Raw genomic sequence first — 23,406 nt, forward strand, 5'->3', positions numbered from 1 at the left:
CTGCTTTCTAGCAACTAAACAAGAATTGCGAATGCCGTCCCTAGTTCTTCTGCAATTATTGATTGATCCTAACAACTACTTCTACTTTTTAGTAATGTTTATGAACATAGTTTTATACGCGTGTAGTGATCACACGCATTTAAGTAAAAGTGTTTCATATGATCAGTGAGATTGTAAGTAGGTCTTACAGTCGATCGGCTGTTAAAGCAGGGCGCTTGGACCACCTTATGTTACACTAGTAGAATATATACGACTGAGTTACCCACATTTAAAGTATATCCTGATCGTGTTATGTTATATGGGAGTTGTGAGGTGCGGTTCTGTAACTGTTAAAACGTAACTGTTTACCATCCTTCAATTTTTAAAAGAAATCAACAGTAAGATTTACAACGTTTAAGTATTATATCTTCCTATGTCGAACTGCCTTCAGTAAACCATATTAATAAACGTTTTCTTTCTTTTGCTAACATTTTTAAACAGCACGTAATATTCAGGTGATAGTTTTCTTTTGTTTAATCAACATTAACTTTGGTTTAATTAACCCAACGTGGTTTAATCTGTCAAAAAGTATTTCCAACCACGTTATTTTTTGCTCAAAATGGCTTCCGTTTCCCGCCAAAGATTATTATAATTTAAGATTTCTATTTACGCACGAATTCAAATGTTTAAAGGTCCACTGACGTCATTATAGGAAGCAGGCTGAGTTTTGTGTTCAGTTGCGTTTAAGATAATAAGTCGCAACTGTTTAATTTACGAGAAATAAATGTTTACTTTTGTTGTTTTATTGCATTTTTTGCACTAGTAAAGAATCTTCCGGTACATTACAGAATAGGCTGGTGGAAAGTGTTAGTGGTTAGGTCTAGGTGTTGATGGTTAGGTGGTTATAGGGGCTAGTAGTTAGTGGTTATAGGGGTTAGTGGTTAGCAAATAAGGTAGGGGAAAAACTCTTCACTAGCACCGCATTTTTTATTGCAGTAATAAGGTAATCATATCTGTTACCGGTGTCAGTAAGTGAACGGTAGTTACGCTACGAATCGGCTTGCGTACTTTTTGTTTTAAAATTCGACCCATTTTTGTTGTTTAAATTTCAGTGGTTTAAAAGTATTAGCAATGTCTGAGAATACAAGTATTACATGCAATATTTGTGTTGAAAGTATAAGTGGTAGCAAAAATGTGGTAAAACGAGAAACGATCAAAAATGGAAACCTCACGTTATGGAGAAATGAACAAAAAGAAATTGTGTTGCTCCTTACACGTTCAAAGAAAGAAACGAAGTTTGTGCTGTATGATATTCAAATTCACTGCAAGTTTATGAAGGAAGGAAAAGGATCCATTACTCTTACAAATCATAATGTTAGTTTCCTTTTATCAAATTGTCCACCAAAAAACTTGCGACAATTCTTTAAAGTTTTGTCCGTAAAGATGACTCGTTTTAAGCAGCAACACAACAAGATCACTGACAGGAAGAAGTTGCTTATGACATCACAAATAAATGAGATAAGTCCATTAAATGAGGGAGATATTGCCTCAGTGAACAAAATGCGACAAACCATTGCTACATCTAAACTTGCAGATGGAACAAACCGTAAGAGGAAACTAGAATTAACAACGAACAATCAGACCATGAAAAATGCAGGACCACCTCCTAAAAAGACAATGTTGACTTTAAAGACAGAAAATCTTAACAGTGATCAGAAAAAGGTTATAAACCTTGTCAAGCAAGGTAGAAATCTTTTCTTTACAGGAAGTGCTGGAACTGGAAAATCATTTCTACTTCGTCACATTGTAGGTATATTACCACCAGGACAAACAGCAGTCACAGCAAGCACTGGTGTTGCAGCATGTCACATAGGTGGGGTGACCCTTCACTCATTTGCTGGTATAGGGAGTGGTAGTGCTTCTATTGAAAACTGCATTCAATTAGCAAAAAGCAGACCTGCTGTTGTAAAGCAGTGGAAAGCATGTCGACATTTGATTATTGATGAAATATCAATGATCAGTGGTGACTTCTTCGATAAAATTGAAGCAGTTGCGAGAGCTGTCCGAGGATCAATGGACCCATTTGGTGGAATTCAATTGATTTTATGTGGAGACTTTTTTCAACTACCTCCAGTGTCAAAAGGAAAGGAAACGGTCAAACTTTGTTTTCAAAGTAAATCTTGGCAACCTTGTGTGGATGTTTGTTGGGAGTTAAAACATGTATATCGGCAGACAGACACAAAGTTTATTCAAATGCTTCAGGATATTCGAATTGGAAGATGTACTGCAAAAATTGAAGAGGTATTGAAAGCAACAAAACTGAACAAAACAGAAAACAATGGAATTTTAGCGACACAACTTTGTACACATAAGGAAAATGTGCAGTTATGTAATAAAAGTCAACTGGAAAAACTGCCAAGTGACCGAATTGTGTACGAAGCCCAAGATAGTACAACTGCTTTCACAGATATTATAGATAAGATGCTGCCTGATACTAAGATAATAACACTAAAGAAAGGAGCTCAAGTTATGCTGAATAAAAACTTAAACGTTGGTAAAGGGATGGTTAACGGTGCGAGGGGAATTGTAACAGGATTTACAAAATCAGAACAACCATTGCCAATTGTTCGATTTCTAAATGGTGATGAACATACTATTAAGTTAGAATGCTGGACTGTAAAAGTTGTGTGTGATCTAATTGTAGTTCGTAAGCAAATTCCTTTAAAGCTTGCTTGGGCAATTTCAATCCACAAAAGTCAAGGAATGTCATTAGATTGTGTTGAGATGTCATTATCTCGTGTGTTTGAATGTGGCCAAGCTTATGTTGCACTATCAAGAGCCAGAAATCTGGAAGGGCTGCGGGTTTTAGATTTTCAAGCTTCCTGTGTGAGATCCAATGTTCATGTTCTCAGGTTTTATCGCAGAATTCGACAGGAACAGCATGCTATATACTATAATGTCACAACCGGTATTGCAGAGTAATGTTAACTGTGCTAAATTCTATCAGCATTTAGATCAATCTGTATGGCCTGCCCAGTAGGTTTATTTTAATGTTGTGAAATTGAAATGTGCTGTCCAATATTTTAATGATCATTGCATTGGAATCATGGTATTTTATTGACAGTTCTATCTTGTTATGTGTACTATTTGTAGCAATGATATACATAAGCATTTTCAGGAACATGATGAATGCACTGTATGCAATAACAAAATAATGTTACACAGATCACAAAATGCAAATAAAGTGTTGTAAGTTTTCATAGTCTCAAAATACTATCTGTACCAGGATAATCGGGTAAATTGAGCTGATACTTTTCAGCAAGTGCTTTGGGTACAAATCTGCCCCCAATATAATGAAAAGTTCCTTTGAATTGTTTCGCACAAAGTTTTGGGGCTGTTAAGGATATCAAACAGTCAGGTTTTAGGGAATTTCCTTTCACATCACCTTCCACGTCCCAACCTGATGGAATATCAACACTACAGATCGGATGGTTATCCAGAATCACAAGTGTTGCAATGATGTCATCGAAAGGTGCTCGTATTCCTGATTTGCTGTTAAAGCTAAAGCCAAATATAGCATCCACAACACATCTGTAATTTAATGTGATATCTTTGGCAGATGGCATTTCAGTGAGAAAATGCAATCCCATTTTCTCGCATTGAGTTGTCAAGGCTTCAAATAAAGGTTTCTTGGGTCGTTTGGGATAGAGAATGTGTGGCTCGTATCCAAATAAAGATAAATGGCGAGCACAAACCAAGCCGTCACCGCCATTGTTACCTGGTCCACAAATAATTAACACTTTTCCACTTCCTGATGATAGAGGATATGCATTAGCTACGACGTGAGCACAACTTAAACCAGCGATTTCCATAAGCTGATCCACACTGAATTTGTATTCATTAAATAGTTCCTGGTCAATGTTTATTGCCTCTTGCTGGTTTAGAAACTTTAGTTTGGGAAATTTAGTAGACATAGTGCTATAGCAGTGTTGCGAAAAATCAGTACTCTTGCAAACGGTTTGGTTTTGTGAAGCAAGGCCTAAGTTTGAAGTGGTTGTAGCACGGATTAGCAATGTGTTGATGAGGGAACGATACACACAATAACGATTGCAAATATTCATCGACGTTTTAACGATATTGTCCCGAAATGCAATAGAAGTTTGCACACGCAAGTACGCCACAACAAAGTAAATATATATATATGTTCTTTGCGTCACAACCGTGTTCAATCCGATATTTCCGTCTTGTAGAAAATGTAAACACAACAAAATGGAAAATCACAACAGCGTATCGTTTTACCCTTTCATGCATGACGATATTTAAAACAACCGATTTCGGGGAGCTGATAAACCTCTTACTGTATTTTTTAGATTAAACCCCAAAATAAACAAAGCCAAGTAAACTTTCACACATCAGGAACCTGTTATTAGCAGTGCAAGTACAAAGGCGAAGCAAAGAGATTAAAACCAATATCCTTGGGCGTAGAATACCAACCTCTTCGCCTATTAAAAAAAATATTAAGCGTAATTTGCAGCGCTGGGCAAGTTCCGAATGCAAGACACAATCACTGTTTCCAGACGCTAACCGCTTGGTCCCTGATCTAAACACATTGTCGCCTATGCTGTCTGCTATAGTGTATACTATAGTGTATAAAAACAACGATTAACTGTCATATTCATTTGTATTTCAAAAGTATTTAGTTAACACGGTAAATTAAAAATGTATTGCATTATTTGTTTTTATAATGTTTCTGTTTAAAATGACCGAACCAAAGATTAAAATAACTGTAGTAGGCATACTAGGCAAACTCTCTTCCATACTGAGAATTAAATATTCTTTGATAAGACAAAAAAGGAGATACACTGCTTTCCGGAAAAGAAACAAAACTTTGTTTGTCGCCTAACGAATAAAGACAAGTTCTTTGTTATAAAATTGTATTAATTTATTCAGTATTATTAACTTTGAAGTGTCATCGTAGTTTATATCTGCTTATGGTGCTGTAATTGGTGATTATTACATGAATTCTTAAGAAGAATGTCGAAACCGAAATTTCGTACGGCAGCGGACACATGTGCAGATTGCAGTGCTCCTGGTGAGTTAAATTAAAGATTTCATGATTCTAGATAATCTTTTTATATGTTAGTATATGTATTTATTGTATTTTTTTTTAATTCATTTTTTGAAAGTGTTTTTTTGTTGTACATTTCAAAAACGCTCCAAAGAAACACATAATATTGTTTTAAAATAAAACATACGTGTAACTCAGGTTTTCAAACAAACTTTATTCACAGATCCAGTTTGGGCCTCAGTTAATCGTGGGGTTTACATGTGTAATGATTGTGCTGGTATCCATAGAAACCTTGGGAGACATGTTTCACAGGTTCGTAGAATTTCCTTTGATTTCCCCCATTGCCACAGTGCATTACTAAATGATAAAAATCCTTTATATACCTTTGATTTTTCCATTACTGCGGCATACAGCATAACTACTAATTATAATTGTATAAAATAAGTCCTTAAAATATTCAATTTAGCTCTTATGTAGTAGTTTATATGTAGTATTTCTTTTATTGTTTTTTTCCATAACCACATTAAGGACTGGTATTATTATCTACCAACCAAACTGTTTGTTTCCTAATTTAGATTTTTCTTTTTAGTCACTCGAATAAAACAATTTATACCGCCCAACTTCTGTAATAAGTCATGCACAGAATTTAACCGGGGACTAAACATGAATATACAGCTACTAAATTAGTCAGCATAGCGATAATAACCCACTAACTATAGTCAAGAATACCACTCCAACAAAACTAAATAAAATATATTAATGGTCATAAATAACAATTCATAACAGTATAGAAGCATAAAATGGAGTAGATTATTAAAGTATTTGCAAGAAAGTGTTGTTCCTAATTATGATGTTTGTGATTGCATAATGCATTAGGGTTGTCCAGGATAAAGCTTGCTTTATCATATATTCATATATACATATATATAATCTAAAATTATAATCTTGCAAAACTGAATGTAGACTTAATTAACATAATTAAATGCGGTTTGTCTGTGATTGATTTGACAGTTTTATATCCTTATAATTTAGACTGTTTGACAGACAATAATGTCAATGATGCAAGAGAATATTTGACAAAATATGTGGTCGTCCAGAGTTTGTTTGATAATCAACATGCTTTTTGTCTTTGTTTACTTTTGCAGTTCCCATTGTAAAAAGTCTCTGTACCCAACAAAATAATGCTTGGATAAACATAGTGCTTGGACTGTAATATTAAACTTCTCCCACAGGTTAAGCATCTGCACAGAAGTACTTGGCATCCAAACCAACAAAATATGGTTCACCAACTAGCAATGGTTGGTTCTAATTCAATATGGGAACATTCATTGCTTGACCCAGCACAAATGAGAAGTGGAAAGAGAAAACCAAATCCATCTGACTCAGTCCAGTGAGTAGCCTATTATATGTTAAAACTGTGGTTTGGTTAACTGCGATTACAAAGATTTAAAAAGTTTTTTTTATACCATTTTAATTAAATTAGTTTCTTTACTACCATTACAAAAAAATTTATGTGTAAAGTAGTTTAAAAAAATTGCTATTATGTATAAACATTACGATGTGTCACAAAACAAATTGAAAACCTGACGTAATATAAAAGTTTAGTAACACCTTGTCACCTTTTGATCAGGCCAACTGCTTAAAATACTCCCCTTTATCTCAGTCCTACAAAGAATGAATTCATTCGTGCCAAATACGAGCAACTGGCGTATGTCCATCGTCCACCACGTAGGGATGATGATGACCTAGGAAAACAGCTGCATTCAAGTGTAAGGACGGCCAATCTTGACACAAGTCTCCGTCTGTTATCCCTAGGAGCTCAAGCCAATTATTTCCACATGGTATGTTTATTGTTTCTTATATGTGATGTATTTACTGAAACAAAGCTATTTTATTTTGCCCTTGTAAACAAAAAACATGCACTTTTGCTCCCTCCATATACAGGTTTGTTTCATGGTTTAATAATATATTACATTTAAGTATTATATGTTTGCATTATGCATGTACAGTGATATAATTCGAGTGAAATAATATATTTACTTGAAGAAAAGAAGTGTCATGCAGTAGTTATGCATTATTCATCAAGCTGTTACTGTATACAGCAGGTTTCATAAATAATATGCACATCATGTTCTATATGTTGCATATTATAAAATATTTCTTACACTTTTGTATAGTGTAGTTGTATATTACTTTGTCAGTTATATTTCACATAAAATATAATCCTATATGTAGATGTAATGTAATGTCATATTAGTCAATCTCAAGATCTCATATTGCATGATCAGCATTTAAAAGTAAACTTAACCATAAGCGCCTAAAATATGTATGCAGAGCATACATGCCCTGAAGTAGGCTATGAAACCCTATGAGAATAATCTAGGTACTACACATAGTAATAGGTTAATGGCTCATAACACACCAAACTAAGGTAATAACAAATAACTTAAGGGGCTCCCTGGTTTTCTAAAAGATAGGTCGCATAAACTCAACGTATCTTTACAATATAGGATCGTGGCAACACCCCATTACATGTGGCTGCAAAAGCTGGCCAATCTTTACAGTGTGAGTTGCTGGTTACATATGGGGCCGACCCAGCAGCCCTTGATTCCAATCGTTTACCACCTGAAGATCTTGCAAGGAATGAAGGACATACTGAACTTGCAGACAGACTTGTTGAGCTTCAATATGAATTATCTGACCGACTATCCTACTTTGTTTGGGGATTAAAACCAGGTATGTGATGTCATAATAGTCTGTATTGAGATTTTAATAGGTAATTTCTGCTATAAAATTGTAAAGGAATTTTAAAGAGGTTACATGTAAATTTTTTATTGTTAATGAATTATTATTCCCACTTTGCAATTTGAACTGTACAAATAACGCTCTGTGTTTGTATAAACTATAAAGAGAGAGCTATAAAAGTCCTTGTGCTTGGTGTCCACTTATTCACAAGTTCAATCATCACTGTTGTCTGTCTTGTCGTGTAACAATACATTGTATGACATCATCACCAATAAAATGAGTCATAATTACAGATCATAAAACCCGTAATCATTACGCCATGCCCAAAGTAAGAGACAATGGGGTTGGTTTAGATGGGAGAAAACGCCTACAAGCTGTAAGTTGATAAATTCAAACTTTATTTGGAGTAGAGACTGTAGAGTTGTTTTATATTTATTATAGCATTAACATGTGTAAGAAGTGTAGTGTGAGGACATTTGTTTTCAAGATTTTTTTTTATGATTTTTGGCAAATAGGTGTCACTACATAATATAGGTCAATAGATATTAAAATATCAAATTAAAAAATCAAATTTTCTGCACCCTTTTATAAGTCTTATTCAAAGGCAAACACTATATAAGCCAAGTCAGCAATTGTATATTTTATTACATGCTATTCGCACTTGAATGGTGACACTGTGTATGGTTTTCACATAAATGCATACATCATACTACAGTGTGAATTATTTGCAACTTAGTGACTTACCATTGGAAAACATATAATAAAAAATGAGATTGCAACTACCTGATGAATTACTGCTATGGTTGTCATTTTTTAATAGTTGCAAAAATTGTTAAAAAGCAATACAATTTTCATTTCATATCAATTATTGATTGCAAAATAACAAATAAGTTCTGTTTTTCTAAAATGTATATTCTCCCATATTTAGGAATCTTTATGTTTACCTAGAGCGAGATAAAAGAGAAACTGTATTGATGCTATTGTATATTAATGCCCAGACATTTCAATTTTTATTTATCACATATAGAACAAAAATCAGATGAACACCAACTTTTTTATTATCAAAACAAAAAAAGACATTAACTTAAACAAGGGACGTAATTAAGATATGCAGAAAAGTATATTGAATATAGAAAACAACAGCACTAGGTTAACAAAAAAGCTCTATAAGCCAAGGCCACTAATATCCCCAACAAGTAAAACATACACAAAACAACAATAATACCATAATCATGTTGCAAATAACAGCAACAACAAATTCTCAACAACAAAAAAGATCTATAAGACCACTACTAACATGCCCAACAAATAAACTGAAAACAATAACAACATCCTCATCTCCACTCTGTAGCTAAGCAACCAGATATTTGAAGAACTTGCAATGGATGTTTATGATGAAGTGGACCGCCGTGAAACTGAGTTGATCTGGCAACAACATAAACAATCTGGTGGTAAAGTAGCTCCTACTGCAGACCATGTAGCTGTACCTTTCCTTACTGTTAACCCAGAATACTCAACTACCAGGTAACTGGGTTCTAGTGGCATAAAGTTTCAATTTGACAATCTTGGAAAAATGTACTCTGTGTATTTTTTTATTTAAATTTCAAAATTTGACAAACTTGGTTTTGAAAGAAGTTATTGAAATCTTTTGGTCAAATTTAAATAAAATATATGTACATAGATCTAATTGCTTAATACCCAACACTGAATCAATATAACTTAACCTCAAATGTACAATAATTTATTAAATAAAGAAAGCCTAAAAAAGATATTAAAAATTAATTACCTAGGAAATTTTAATAAAGTTTTTAACTTTCTATTATACCTGTCAGCAACATTTCATTTGTTAATTAGGTTTTAACTTTTAGTTCTCTGTCATGTTCAATATTTTACCCCAATATTCACTTAATGTTTATTTTAATCAACACCATATATGTTGGCACTTGGGAGAACAAATATAGACTTTGAAGATTGTTTCATCTTTTTAGTTCCTGTCTGGTGGTTATGTATTCATATCCTGTATAGCCAGCCAAATATAAACTTATATAGTTCATATATATGACAACCTACACGCACATATGCTGATAGATAGGCCCTCCTTTAGGGATTCTATTCTATACAGTTAACAGTCCAAAAGATGATTGGATATATAAACGTTTTCCAAACTTTCTTACAGTTCTAGTAATTTTCAAGTAGTCTAAATGTATATGATTTATATTAAACTAATTTTTGAATCAAAGAAAATATTTTTTGTAATATTTTGAGCTTTATAAGCATGAGTTTTATATCATAACTGTCAAGTGCTGTAAAACATAATAAATAATGCAATTGACTTACTGTAAGAGCATATATTATTGTGTAAGACAATATTGGTAAAACTAACGAAACAAATATATTTATAACGAATACATTTATATTCTTTTTTCAATCTTGTTTTAAAATACTAAAAAAAAACAGAAAAAGTGAATTAAACTAAATGAATAGTTGAAACCTTTCTACGAACTTCCAGGAATCAAGGTCGACAAAAGCTTGCGAGGTTTACTCAGCAAGAATTCTTCGTTCTCATTACTGACATCTTGTGTGACATTATTCGAAGACAATCCTTATATGGTAATCTATTTATTTTTAACTATTTTAAAGAACATGGTAGTGTTAACATAAGTTTGTGCTGTCTGTGTTTCTTGTGAACCAATAAAATAGTTACACGGTAATATATAATTTAGTGTAGTAGGCTGGAGTAAGCTGGTTCTTGTTTTCATTATCTTTTCACGTCCCATTTGGTAGTAAACAAAGTTTACAGAATTATATAATCATATCCTTACAACTCAAAAAGAGAGTTGTTAATTGCTAAAAACACATTTCTGAAATATAGGTAATTATGTTCCAACAATATCCATCTTACCCAACATTACTGTATAAGTTATAGCAAAGTTAGTTGGACCATAGTTTGCAAAATCGAAAAACATCTGCCACAAACAGTGCAGCAGATGTCATTTAACATGTATCTGAAGCACTTATATGTTAGCTGGCTTAGTTAATTTGCTCTTGCCACATGATGTAACAATATCCCTTTGTCTATATTATACATATGTTTTAGTTTAGTATTGTATATACTATTGTGATATAGATAATAAGCACTAAGCAGTGATTTTTGGTCAGTTTCAATACAACTATAATATCAGTATCACATATATATATTATATATATATATATGACACAATTGTCTTTAGTTTTAATCAATTGTTTCGGTTTAACAAAAATACTTTTTTACCACACACTGACACACACCTTTGTCTAAAAAGTTTAAAACTCAAAATAATTGTTTAAAACAAATTGTTGTTATAAAATTGTTTGTATTACAATTCCTCTCAGATGGAAGCAACAATAATTTGTTACAACGATCCTTAAGCAGCGAAGACCCGATATATGATCTTCCTCCTGATGGTAACTTGGATTATCAATCTATTGAAAACTCTGCAGGTTGGTGACATTTTGCCAAGTTATTTTTGACAAATATCTACAATGCTACACACTGTATTAGGCGCCAAACCTGGGATGGCATGGTGGGCAGGCCTCCACATATGTGTATTTAAAAGTTTGAAATTAATGTATAGTCACATGCAGCGGTTTAATAATCTTTTTAAAAGTTGAGCTCTGAATATTAAACATTATTTTACACATTTTAGCTGATGTTATGTATTGCATAGAATAGGCCTAATGCAATATGTTTTTTGCTTAGTAATGGCTTTAAATAATAAGCCAGCACATGGCCTTTGAACCTCTAAGTTTGTTTAAACCAAGGTTAAGAACCGCATGTCTATATTGACGATCAAGCTATTTAGTATTTGTCAAATGAATATTTTCGCTGTCTCTTTTATTAAAATAACCCAGTGCTAAGAAGGTATTATCAAATATTTTACTTAGTTATTGAAGCGTTATTGTCCATAGAACAATGATTATCTTCTGCCAATGTTTATGACATTTATTGAATATTTTATATTAAATGGTTTTACTTAAAACGAATAAAAGGAAATATAACAACACAACGCAAAGTTATATAGTATAACATTACTTTCATTTTATATTTTAAACAATTTTTCGTTACAGTTCGTGGCAACCAACAAGTGAGCATTCCACTGTCAGAGTTTCTTAAAGTAAAACAGAAACTACAAGAGAAAGAAGAGACGGTGACAAAGTTAATGGAATTAAACAGAGACCTTTCTACAAAGGTTAAGTTATTTGGTGTCTTTATATAAAATCTGCTGGTCAGCAAAATATGCAGCGTAATGATAGGCATACAATTAAGGGGGGTCGAGTGACATGTCAGATGTTACACCAACATTTGAAACAGGTGTGACATCACATTTTTTAGCACCTTCGACCCCTTAAAGCAGCTTGACCTCGCTGTTTAGGTGTCTATACAAACAAGTGTATTGCCCGAGATCTAAATTTTATGAACAAGTTAAGCATGTACTTGGTAATTATTTAAAAATTAGTAAAGAGTTTTTCTAATGGTATATGGACACTTATGTATGTTTAATGTCCACAAACTACATATGATTTATGACTGAATATCTTGGCAATGGTGTTTAACATTGTTGCTTGGAAACCCTACCCTGACTATATTCAATTGTTTTATTTGGTAGCGCATTTTATATTGGTATATTTTAGTGTAGTATAATTTGAATTGACCAAACCTTCTTAAACAAAGAACTGATCATCATTACTGCGTTTTCAATGCATTAAAATAGTTAAGTTTTAATAAAAAAAGGGTATATATATATATATAATAAAATATATAATTATAAAAAATATTTTTTGATAATTTAAAATAAAATTATTTGGGGATAACCACCTGCCATGTTCCCTCTGATGTCCGCTACTGTATGACACGTACTTCCGTGTTAGTTTCATGAACTGTTTCAATGTTTCCTGTCAAGTTAAATCAAGTCCTGTTTCCTTGTTATCTAAGAATGCTTTTAGCGATGTTATGTTACATAATGGTGGATTTAAATATGTCAAAATATCTTATTCGGTCACTTTATATGAATCAATCAAAACCCAACTTGAATAATAACGTTGTATGCAACAAAGCAAAACTAAAACTGTGTGTGTATGCAGCATATGCCCACTATTAGTTTGATAGATTCTTCAACTAAGGTTTCTGTGACAAAATATATATATTATATAAGTAAAACACCTAATTTTGTTAAATAGGTTAAATAAAATAATACAACTGAAATGTTGTTTTAAAACAAACATAAACAACATACTGTATCAAAATTATTTGTTGTATATTGATAATTTGGTACCACATTAAACTAACCAATACCCTACCTCACAGGTCACAAACCTTGCCAAGCAAAATTATGAACTGTTAAAACAAAAGCCGCAGCCAGGCCAATATACTTCCGCATTCCGTCCCACCCCTAACACAGCCCCCAACAGCAAACCCCCCTTCACCCCATCTTCCACCATTAGCCCCAGGAGTGGAAGCGCTAACAGCATCACCCGACCCACCTCGTCTTACAATCACAACGATTCATGTATGTTTAACTTTTTAAAGTCTTTGCATAACTGTTTATATATGGATAATTTTCTTCTTTAATTATAACCTTCCCATTTTATACCATAATGTTTCATGTATGTATATATATCCAACCAAATGAAACTAAACAATGTGCTACAATCACGTCTTTGCATTACTGTTTATATGAATATTTTTTTTCTTTTACCTTTAGTTATGACCCACCTCATTTTATAACACAATGTTTCGTGTATCAGTATGTATATCCATAAATAACCATATGAAACTAAACAATGTGCTACTGTTGTTGCCCCGCAACGTGAGCTTAAATGAGTTACATACATGTACAAACCAAATGTATTCATATCCATAGCCGTAACATTACGGATACCTGGGGTGGCATGTCATGATGTCACACTAGTTTTTGAAACGGGGGTGACATGTGTAAACTGCTGATTGAGATACAAGTATTCAGTATGGAACACAATAAATGAAGTTACCTGTTTTGAAGGATGTTATTTTTACTGCATTTTATGTATATTAGATTTTTTTAATATAAACATAATGTACGGAAGCTGGTAAAAACAACAGCAGTGTATTATTAATAAAATTTAATGTTTTTTCCAATTTTTTAAGTTTATTCTCATTTTAACCTTTCTTTATACCTGTACAGTTGGTAGCCAGTCATCGTTAGCATCAAGTGGAAGCCAACGTCGACAGACGATCCACGAGACACTAGGTGGCTCTCATGCTAAACCTGAACCTGAGTTCGTTACTTCAACCAAAGATAAAACTGTGGTTAGTTGGTCAAATATTAAAAATTCATTTTTGTTTACCGATTCACCCAATACTGGGTGTTCAGAAATTCACTGTGCAGTGTTCTAATAATTTTTAAATTTCTGATTGATGTGTTTAAAAACAAAATAAGAAGAGCCCAAGTCTGTATTGATGCTAACGGGGGTCACTTTCAACATCATTTATAATTGTCATTCCTATTTACCTCCTGGATTCTGTACTGAAAACATGTAATCATGTATGTTAATAAATATAAAAGTGCATAGTTACTTTGTGCATTAACCATACCGGCAATGGTACCAGAATCATAAGCATTGTATCTTGTGTTTCTACCACAGGATGATTCCATGAAGAAACCTCATCGTCTTCGTGATCAAAGTCCTCACAACAGCGTTGGGAGTGATTATGATAACTCAGGTCCACCAGGGGGCAGTACTGAGCAGTCTGGGTCAAAGAGAACAAGTCCCGCTTCTATGGAAGCAACTACGGATAAAAAGTAAAAAATAATTTTAAATTTCTTTCTTAGGTCTAGAAAATTCTGAAAAATTGTAGTGAATGTTTTTTGTTTGAATCCTATGAATATATATAAAAATGGCGGGATTTTAGTTTTTAACTTTTAAATAATAATAATACCCTCTTAATGCATCAGGAATACATCAGTTGATCAAAATGTAAACATCAACGAAAACAACAATCATGCAACGGAGAAATCCGAATCCCCGTCCGCACAAGTTGAAGGGACGCCTCATAAACCCGAACATTTGCAACGTTACGATGAAGTTATTAGGAAAACTGAAACGGTGACAGATTTTCTAAGTTACAGATCCTAAAGGATTTTTGTATTGGTGTAGAATATTGCAACACTTAGGAAATTAGCAGTAAATAATTTATTACATAATGGTGATTGGGGCTAGAGCAGGGGTTCCCAAACGGCGGCCCGCGGGCCATCTGCGTCCCACGGGAGCAAAATAAATGGCCCGCAGAGGACTTTAAAAAATTACCGATTTATATACGTAGATACGATCACTAATGCACGTATTACTTTAAAAAATCTTCTAAAATCATTTTATTAATTTATCTGATAATCTACATTGCCTTTGTTACGTCACAAGAATAGTTATGACCGTCACAGCATCAACCAACCTTTCACGCTCGTTACTCTGGTAGGAGTTTTACATGGGTTATACCGCGTTGTAAAAATGGCCGAAAAGAAGCGAAAACTAGTGAGTGAAAACAGACAGTTTTTAGAAAAGTGGCAACATTCGTACTTCTTTGTACAAAAAGACCAGGCATGCATATGCCTAGTATGCAAGCAGGCTATTCCTGTATTAAAAGAATACAACTTAAAACGACATTATGAAACAAAGCATTTGGAAAAATTTAAACATTTGGTTGGTGATGATAGGATTGCTAAATATAAATCACTCGAAACATCTTATAAAAGTCAAAAAAACATGTTTAAGAAAATGTCAAGTGAAAGTGAAGCGACAGTAATGGCCAGTTATGTTGTTTCATATAATATTGCTCGAAGAAATCGCCCTTTTATCGAGGGTGAGTTTGTACGGGACTGCATGCTTCAAGTTGTAAAGCTGCTTTGTCCGGAACAGAGAAGTAAATTTGCGAACATTAGTCTTTCCAACAACACAGTAACTCGGCGCATTGAAGATATTGGTAATGATATTGATTTACAAATGAATGAATTACTCGAAAATTTTACTCATTTTTCTATTGCATTGGATGAGAGCACCGACTTGAGCGATACGGCACAGCTACTTATATTCATTCGCGGAATTACAGACAAATTTGAAGTTCACGAAGAATTGTTGTCTTTGCAAAGCTTAAAAGGGCAAACTCGTGGTGTCGATATCTTTGATGCTATTTGCAGTGCCTTTTGTCATCATAACGTTGACTGGAATAAACTAGTGGGAGTCACTACTGATGGTGCTCCTTCTATGGTCGGGAAAAGATCAGGTTGCGTAGCACTTCTAAAATCCAAGTTTAATGAAATAACAAACAAAGAATTAATTACTTACCATTGCATCATTCACCAGGAGGCTCTAGTTTTGAAAGTTCTCCAAATGAAAAATATCATGGATGTCGTAATTAAATCAGTCAATTTTATTCGCAGTAGAGGACTTAATCATCGCCAGTTTAAATCGTTTTTGGAAAGCCTTAACTCAGAGCATGAAGATGTTGTTTATTTCACCGCGGTCCGATGGCTGAGTACAGGAGCAACACTAAGCAGATTTTTTCATTTGCGCCAAGAAATCTTTGAATTTTGCAAGGAAAAAAACTACGATATCCCCGAACTTCAAGAAAATGAATGGCTTTGCGACTTGGCGTTTTTGGTCGACATTACTGCCATAATGAATTCTTTAAACTTAAAACTCCAGGGCAAAGGCAAATTGGCTTCAAGCTTGATCGATGACGTCCGAGCAACAGAACGAAAGTTAGTTCTGGTTAGATCCCAGTTGCTTGACGAAAATATTTTGAATCTTTCAATGTGTACGAAATTTGCAGATGAGAATCCTGCTGCAAGACATTTATTTTTTAACACTAAGTATAGCGAAACAATCACGCGTCTACTGGATGAATTTTCGAGAAGATTTGATGACTTTCGAAGCCGTAGTACAGAGTTTCAATTATTTAGAAACCCATTTCAATGTGCGGTAGAAACAATGCCCACCAAATTCCAGTTTGAATTAATTGAGTTGCAGGAAAATACAACAGCAAAAGATAAATTCAAAAGCGAAGAGCTGTTGACGTTTTATCAAAACTTGAACAATGATACTTATCCCGTGCTATTGACACATGCCAAAGAAATGGCTTGTTTGTTTGGATCCACGTACCTCTGTGAGCAGACGTTTTCCGTGATGAATATCAACAAATCAAAACTTCGTACCAGATTAACAGAGGGCTGTGCTAAGAATTAATTGTACAAAATTGAAACCTCGTTTTACAAAAATAATTTCACAGAAATCCCAACTGCACAAGTCAAAAGTAAAAAGCATGATTGATCTATAAATAGCCTACTTTTCGTTTTTCGTTCATTCATTCGTTCATTTCTTAACTATCGGTAACATGCTTTCACGACATGATTCAATAAAAAAAAAACTGTGAAACTTTGTCTTTTATTCTGCAAGTACGAAGTTTATTCTATTCCAGAATCGTTGTTTATTAACAGCATATTCGTCAAACTTCCTGACCTAACAGTATTCGTTATAACCGCATTTTCGCCAATACGCGTCGCGTCGCAAATATAGCGAGGAAAACCTTCTTCGCTTGGCGGCCCGTCGCATAATTATGATTTCACATATTGGCCCGCGATTTCATAAGTTTGGGAACCCCTGGGCTAGAGTTACAGTGTCCCTTATTATAAAACACATGGTTTCTTATTAAACCATCTATTTGTCCCCTTACAATTTTCTAAATCCAGTATAGACTAGTTAATTTCGCTTTTTCCCAGGTAACAAGGAACATATCTAGTCTGTTACAAGCCGCACAGAAAGGCAAAAGTGAAAGCTACCCTGTGTGTGCTGAGAATATTCTCACTGTAGTTCAAGAAATTGTTGCTTTGTTCCCAGAGGTTAGTCAACTTTGTTTATAACATACATTGGGTTAATATTGTACCTAAATCCCATTAAAATTGTTTGCATTATTACTGAATTAAAATATAAGCACCCTAGATTATGCCATTTTGCTGAAATATATATCTTTTTTATTATACAACCCGTTTGTACCTGATTTTTGTTATGCATTTCATAGCACTGGCTTCTAAATGTGTTATTATGTATGAGTCAAACTTTATGAGTACTAGCTTAGGCCCAGATTTGTGGAATTTATTACAGTTATTTATATCCCAGCAATGTGTTTTAACATTTGTCTACATAATAATACTTTTATAATGAAAGGGATTTTATTTACAGAAACAAAATTTATTCATTTTTTAGATATAATATTGCTTGTTAACTTATGTATACGGCTTTAAAATTATGAAATGAAGCAAAATTTGTTCAATTTTTCATGTGTAACCATAATTGAACAAAGCTTGTTAACTTTTATGAACTTAAGTTACAAAAACAATGTTTATTTATAGTTTATTAATAACAACGCTTGTTAACTTAGGACCTGAATGATCCTGACATGAAAAATGTGATAATTAAACTGGGTGGAGGGGCCGAAAAATTACGCAATCGTTGCAAAGAAGTGGCAGAACAAGGAATCGCATTTAATGCTAAACAGGTGGGACAACAACTTTAAGAGAATGTATTGGTATTTTGAGAAAAATCAATGATTTACTGCTTATTTTAGGGTTTTCTTGAAAATTATTGTTCAAATTTTAAATTAGGTGCAATGTCGAAAAAATGGTTAGATTAGATTGCATGTCAAGTAACCAGAAACTTAAGGATTTAAGAACTGATGCCAACACTATTGTTGGTGTATGTGTAACTTAGGAGGCATGAAGTAAATAGCATAGGACATCTGTGTTAAAATAACTGAAGTTGGCCTACCATACAATGGTATTTAACAGCAGTGTATAAACTGTTGCAACCAGGCATATTTCACTTGTTTTGTAAAACTTCTGGCATTCATTTCTAGGTAACTGAGGAAATAATAAAGAATGCGTATGACATTGCTAAAGCTGAGAAAGAGCTTGTTACCATGATAACCAAGCTCCAATCACTGGAAACCTCACAAGATTCTTCTTCTTGATTGGTCGATACAAAATTTGAAATTTCTCACTGTTTGGTGTTCATCGAAAAGTAGTTTCGCAATTATGACGATATAATCAGAATTCAGATGTTATTGTCTCTTTGTTTCCTGTCAATCATCTTCTTTCTGTCATGCACGAAATCTATACACTTTACACATCATAAAAAACAAACATTAATTCGGTGCTTACGCGAACCCAGTCCCATTGCAAATCTGTTTAAAATTGCATTCTTTTAATAATGAAATCATCTATTAATTACTTGGTAAACAGTGATCATTACTTCAGTTAACAATCTATTAAAAAAATAACTTGTCTTTTATTTTTTGATTTATTTTTAATTTTTTGAATTATTTTTGAACAGTATTTGGGTTTGTACTTTGAAGAATGTATATCCAAGCATCTTATTCTGTGTAAAGAAATATCAACCATTAGTTTCATGTCATGCTGTTTCTGCAATTGGTAGAAGTATATGTTGTAGTGTAAGCTTGGTGCATATGGTAGTATCATGCTGAGTAATGCCACTTCGAAACAAACATCGCCAAACTTTTGGTGCGATTTCAATGTTGAATTGATGACCTTTTAAAAGTCCTACTGTTGTTAATTTTGTGGTTTTGTGCTTAAATATTTCCATTTTTCTGTCATACTTGTATCATGTTCGCTACATAGCGATAAATAAACACAATTCAAGCAAATTTGTCGCTCTGGTCTAAACCGAAGCCGTGGAACATCAAAGTAGAACTACCCATTGTTTAGTATTGGGCAAGTTGCCGCCAATTTTTAACCAGATTAAGACTGTGGTATAACCGAAAAACATATATTTCGAAAAAAAAACTAAGAAACAAATTTAAAGGTTGGAAAGTTTAAAAAATATGGATAATTTATTTTCTTTAAAAACGGAACTAATTAGTGACATTTTAATAAAGGCAATTTTATATTTTTTTTCCAAAAAATGTTGCTAACGTAAATATAATTATAATACATGCCCAATCATTAAAGCTGTGCTCTCTTGGTATATTGTACTTTGCCATGATGTTTCGACATATCTCATTTGTTGAAATTTAAAAAGGACATTCAAAAATCTCGAATCATCGTGAGCTTATTTTGTTACGTCACAATGTAGTAGAGTTGTCCAATCCCTGATAGGTCAGATTGCTCACGTGACTGACGCCTCGCACCAGCTGATTACACCGCGCCTTGGTTGCTCCGCGCATAAAACGCTTCTTCTTCACAAAGCAAGTTACCACTACGTTCCAGTTCAGATGAAGTTGGTTTCACACCAGGTTACAAGCTGAAAGGATTCAAAAATATTTCTTGCAAGACTTTAGTTAAGTATTGTTTCGTTTCATATATGGTATGTCATACTATTTAATGTAACATATATAGTTTTATACTATTTACAGTAGTATTATTACAATGCATAATATACAATAATATTATTCTAAAAGTTTTGTGTCTTGCGTTTATTACTAGTTTTTTTCATTACTTTCTGTTTCATTAATCGCGACAGTTCTCTGATACTACACGTCACTCGCGACGTCACTCGCAATAACACAATCGCTGCGTTCTGTTGCGTCACAAACCGACACAATCGTTTAAATTTCGCTTTAAGCCGCTTTCGTTACGTCATAGCTAAACAACACGCGACTGCTGTACGCATACGTTTCGCGAAGTTTTTTTATGGGGCCCCATGTGCGTCGACGCAAGGCACATTATACTCGTATATTCTAATTATATTTGCGCTATGAGCACGAAGCATGAAGATCAAAGAATTGGTAAAGTATGAATCACAATTGGCATTATTACCTACATAAGCTCTTTTCTAGAAACATCGATGATGTGACGTCACAAAGTGGTGATGACGAAACAGAAGAACCCGCTTAGTAAGTTTATTGTTTCGTCACAAACTTCTTTTGCTTTGAATGGTGTTTTTAAATTCTATTTTGCAGAACATGGTATGTGACGTTACAGAGGATAAAGCAGACCATGGCACAAAGGAAGAATGAAGGTAATTATGACGTAATAATATACAAATTAATATTTAACGATTATGTTTTTACAGAAAAGTCAGCGAATAAAGCTGCCGAAAAAAAGCGCAAGGTACTGTATATTATTATTGTTTATAATTTAGTAAAACGATATAATTTAGTAAAACTTTGGAATCAATTGAAATGTGGAAAAACTTGAAACCGGATTAGTGAAATCTGTTTGTATACGAATACATTACTATCCTACCTTTGCAGACGCAGAACAGAGACAAAGGCGCCGATAAAGAATACACGGTTTGAGGTTTGAGTATTATACGTAGGAGTTGTGTGTTGTATGTGTGTCTTAATTGTCTGCGCTGTATTCTTATTCTGCTGGGCCTAATGTTGCCAGCTATTTTTAGTCAGTCACTACTATAGTGCATTTTGCATGTCTATGAAATATATGCAACGAAACTATGGCGAACATCTTACTGGATCAGATTTTGTTGTTGTACACTCTATTGGGTACTTCGTCTACAAAGGTCGAATCTTTCAGCGATTTTGCATTGTCCTGAACACTTGGTAAGAACGCTATGTTGGTACACAAATACTCGAGTAATATATCTACATGCAGTATAATATTCGCGTAAATTTAAATGTAATAGTAATTCATTTAGTTTACTGGTAAACTTTACATGTGACTAACTTTATATTAAACGTCATGTAGCGCGATTGGGACGATGGCCAGGTTACAATTTCGCTACGACGTCGATACGGGGCCAGAGCATTGTCCTGACCCTGCGTTCGGTGCGGTTACGTCAGTTTTAATTGAGTTACTTAACGGTAAGGTTGTTGCGTTGACGTCGCCACTAGTGATGCTATACGCTAAAAGTTTGTCACTATACCGGCATGGTGTTCCTACCGCGGCACAGTGATGCTACGATCGTTTTTAGGTCACTGTCAATGTGGTTCGTAACAACCTGGCGCAGTTTCGTAACGTAGATGCGTTGCGTAACATCCGGACGTTATATTATATTATGTGAAGATATGACGAGAGTATCGCGGTACCAACATGGCGACTTACTTTTTGATTGGGATATGCGGAGCTGTTGTTGGCTTCGGCTCCTTGCGGTCGAACATTCAATATGGTGTACACTGCAAATGATTATCTTTCAGGATTTGAACCATGGTTTGGCTGTAAATGTTTCATTGATTATGTCCGCGTTAATTACTTTTTGACTACATCCCCTTTTTTGCATGATTGAGATGTTATGTTTATTGCATGTTTGGCACATGTATACGTCGCTGCACTCGTTCTATTATTTTTGTCTTTTTGTTGGTGTGTTCTTTGTTGTGCACATTGTCTATGTGCGTCGTTGTATTATTTTTGTCTAGGGGTTTCTTTGTCGTTGTATTATTTTTGTCTAGGGGTTTCTTTAACCTGCGTGGACAGTAGTATCCCGCAAGGGTTTCTCACCAGAGTAGAAACCCACTACCATTGGCTGGGGGCTTGTCGTGCCGTAGTGGCTTTCCACCAACGCCAGCCACAAACTCTATGATGAAATGTTAATCATGTTTCTATTTTTCAGAAGCTTCTTCAATAAAAGTCCAAGTTTAGCTTGTTTTGTATTATTTCGTATTGTTGCAAAATAAAATATTAAATGAACTTCATTACTTCTTCATGGGTTTACGTTTGTGGTATGATGTCAGAAACTTCATCGAAAAGTAAGGTCAGTCAGATCTTCATACCTCCAATGACATCCTTGCATATTCGCATGTTCAGTTATCACTAGTTCATTTACAAAGGTATCTTACGTGACCATAGACATTGGGAGCCGGCTTACTTATAGTAATCTAAATAGAAGAAGGGTAATTGCCAGTTTAGTCGTCAAGCTTTCGCAATTATGCAAAATACGCGGGAATATATGTTATTAAAGCTTGTCCAAATTTACAAATCGTTGTTAAGCGATGGCAAGGATTAAAGTGTAAGGTAACATTACAACACATGTTGCCGGAGTTGTACAAGATTTTCCGTTATGTTATATAAGTGAGTTTCTGCTTTATCATACCAACAAGGCGCCGTGTCACACTTAGTTAGCGAGCCTGTCTGTCACCTGAGATTTCGGTTTCAAGGCGCGTCGCTGCAACCATTGTGGGCATATATCCACTAATGGGTTGTCCAAACTGTTAGTCTTTTTATATATAAAAAGCACAATAAGAAAGCAATACCCGCAGAGTTACATACTAGGAAACTCGAATTGAAGTAGGCATGAGGTGTATGAAACAGAACACTCGTGTCGTAACAATTGTAGTTTACATTCATTCATTAACTGGTTTGTTTGGTAAGTTTTTTTTAACTCCTTGGTAATTGAATGAATAAATGAATGAAATTTATTTCGTCTCTTCGGTCACGATAACGAAGAACAAGAGAGTTGACAAAAGCGAAAAGACGGGTAGTAACGGTAAAACAACAATTGTTAAGACACGCTTATTTTTAAAAAAAGAAATAATGTTTTGGATAAAAGGCGTGACCGTTACACGCTACAAACGATACAATGTCAAAATTAAATAAATAACATTTAATTAAACATATTAAAGTTCTAATTGGAAGAAA

The 23,406-nt window shown here is 34.0% G+C and overlaps 3 protein-coding genes and 1 long non-coding RNA gene across 5 annotated transcripts; 3 read left to right on the top strand and 1 right to left on the bottom strand.

Annotated features, from left to right (window-relative positions):
• The first annotated feature begins 879 nt into the window (after positions 1 to 879).
• LOC149737607 (ATP-dependent DNA helicase PIF1-like) lies at positions 880 to 3,237 on the top strand. The gene has a single exon (XM_089874541.1). The coding sequence runs from the start codon at positions 1,111 to 1,113 to the stop codon at positions 2,959 to 2,961; it is 1,851 nt and encodes a 616-aa protein (XP_089730667.1). The 5' UTR covers positions 880 to 1,110; the 3' UTR covers positions 2,962 to 3,237.
• On the bottom strand, positions 3,078 to 4,536 carry LOC149737608 (NAD(P)H-hydrate epimerase-like). The gene has a single exon (XM_089874555.1). The coding sequence runs from the start codon at positions 4,098 to 4,100 to the stop codon at positions 3,237 to 3,239; it is 864 nt and encodes a 287-aa protein (XP_089730681.1). The 5' UTR covers positions 4,101 to 4,536; the 3' UTR covers positions 3,078 to 3,236.
• A 325-nt stretch (positions 4,537 to 4,861) lies between these two features.
• Positions 4,862 to 19,520, top strand: LOC149737609 (ARF GTPase-activating protein GIT2-like). Its single transcript, XM_089874537.1, has 17 exons — positions 4,862 to 5,071; positions 5,271 to 5,359; positions 6,280 to 6,437; positions 6,711 to 6,888; positions 7,558 to 7,783; positions 8,086 to 8,168; positions 9,144 to 9,316; positions 10,302 to 10,402; positions 11,165 to 11,272; positions 11,900 to 12,021; positions 13,137 to 13,338; positions 13,993 to 14,117; positions 14,453 to 14,610; positions 14,764 to 14,914; positions 17,581 to 17,700; positions 18,240 to 18,356; positions 18,714 to 19,520. Exons 1-17 carry the CDS (start codon positions 5,014 to 5,016, stop codon positions 18,825 to 18,827), a joined length of 2,283 nt encoding a protein of 760 aa, XP_089730663.1. The 5' UTR covers positions 4,862 to 5,013; the 3' UTR covers positions 18,828 to 19,520.
• Positions 19,521 to 19,945: 425 nt separating this feature from the next.
• On the top strand, positions 19,946 to 22,463 carry LOC149737610 (uncharacterized). Of its 2 annotated transcripts, XR_016384607.1 has the most exons (5): positions 19,946 to 20,600; positions 20,652 to 20,708; positions 20,775 to 20,833; positions 20,888 to 20,925; positions 21,069 to 22,463. It is a non-coding gene; the product is annotated as an uncharacterized LOC149737610 (long non-coding RNA). The 2 variants fall into 2 exon arrangements; XR_016384606.1 differs by having other exon boundaries at positions 19,946 to 20,708.
• Positions 22,464 to 23,406: the final 943 nt, after the last annotated feature.

This window comes from Ciona robusta, chromosome 3, assembly GCF_009617815.1.
Source record: "Ciona robusta chromosome 3, ASM961781v2".
NCBI lineage: Eukaryota > Metazoa > Chordata > Ascidiacea > Phlebobranchia > Cionidae > Ciona > Ciona robusta.

What these genes read in the sequence shown, in the direction of transcription:
- LOC149737607 (XM_089874541.1), top strand. Translation starts at nt 1,111, where the DNA reads ATGTCTGAGAATACAAGTATTACATGCAATATTTGTGTTGAAAGTATA.
- LOC149737608 (XM_089874555.1), bottom strand. Translation starts at nt 4,100, where the DNA reads ATGAATATTTGCAATCGTTATTGTGTGTATCGTTCCCTCATCAACACA.
- LOC149737609 (XM_089874537.1), top strand. Translation starts at nt 5,014, where the DNA reads ATGTCGAAACCGAAATTTCGTACGGCAGCGGACACATGTGCAGATTGC. An exon ending in TGCAGATTGCAGTGCTCCTG is followed by an intron (nt 5,072 to 5,270) that starts GTGAGTTAAATT and finishes CTTTATTCACAG; the next exon opens with ATCCAGTTTGGGCCTCAGTT. An exon ending in TCGCATTTAATGCTAAACAG is followed by an intron (nt 18,357 to 18,713) that starts GTGGGACAACAA and finishes ATTCATTTCTAG; the next exon opens with GTAACTGAGGAAATAATAAA.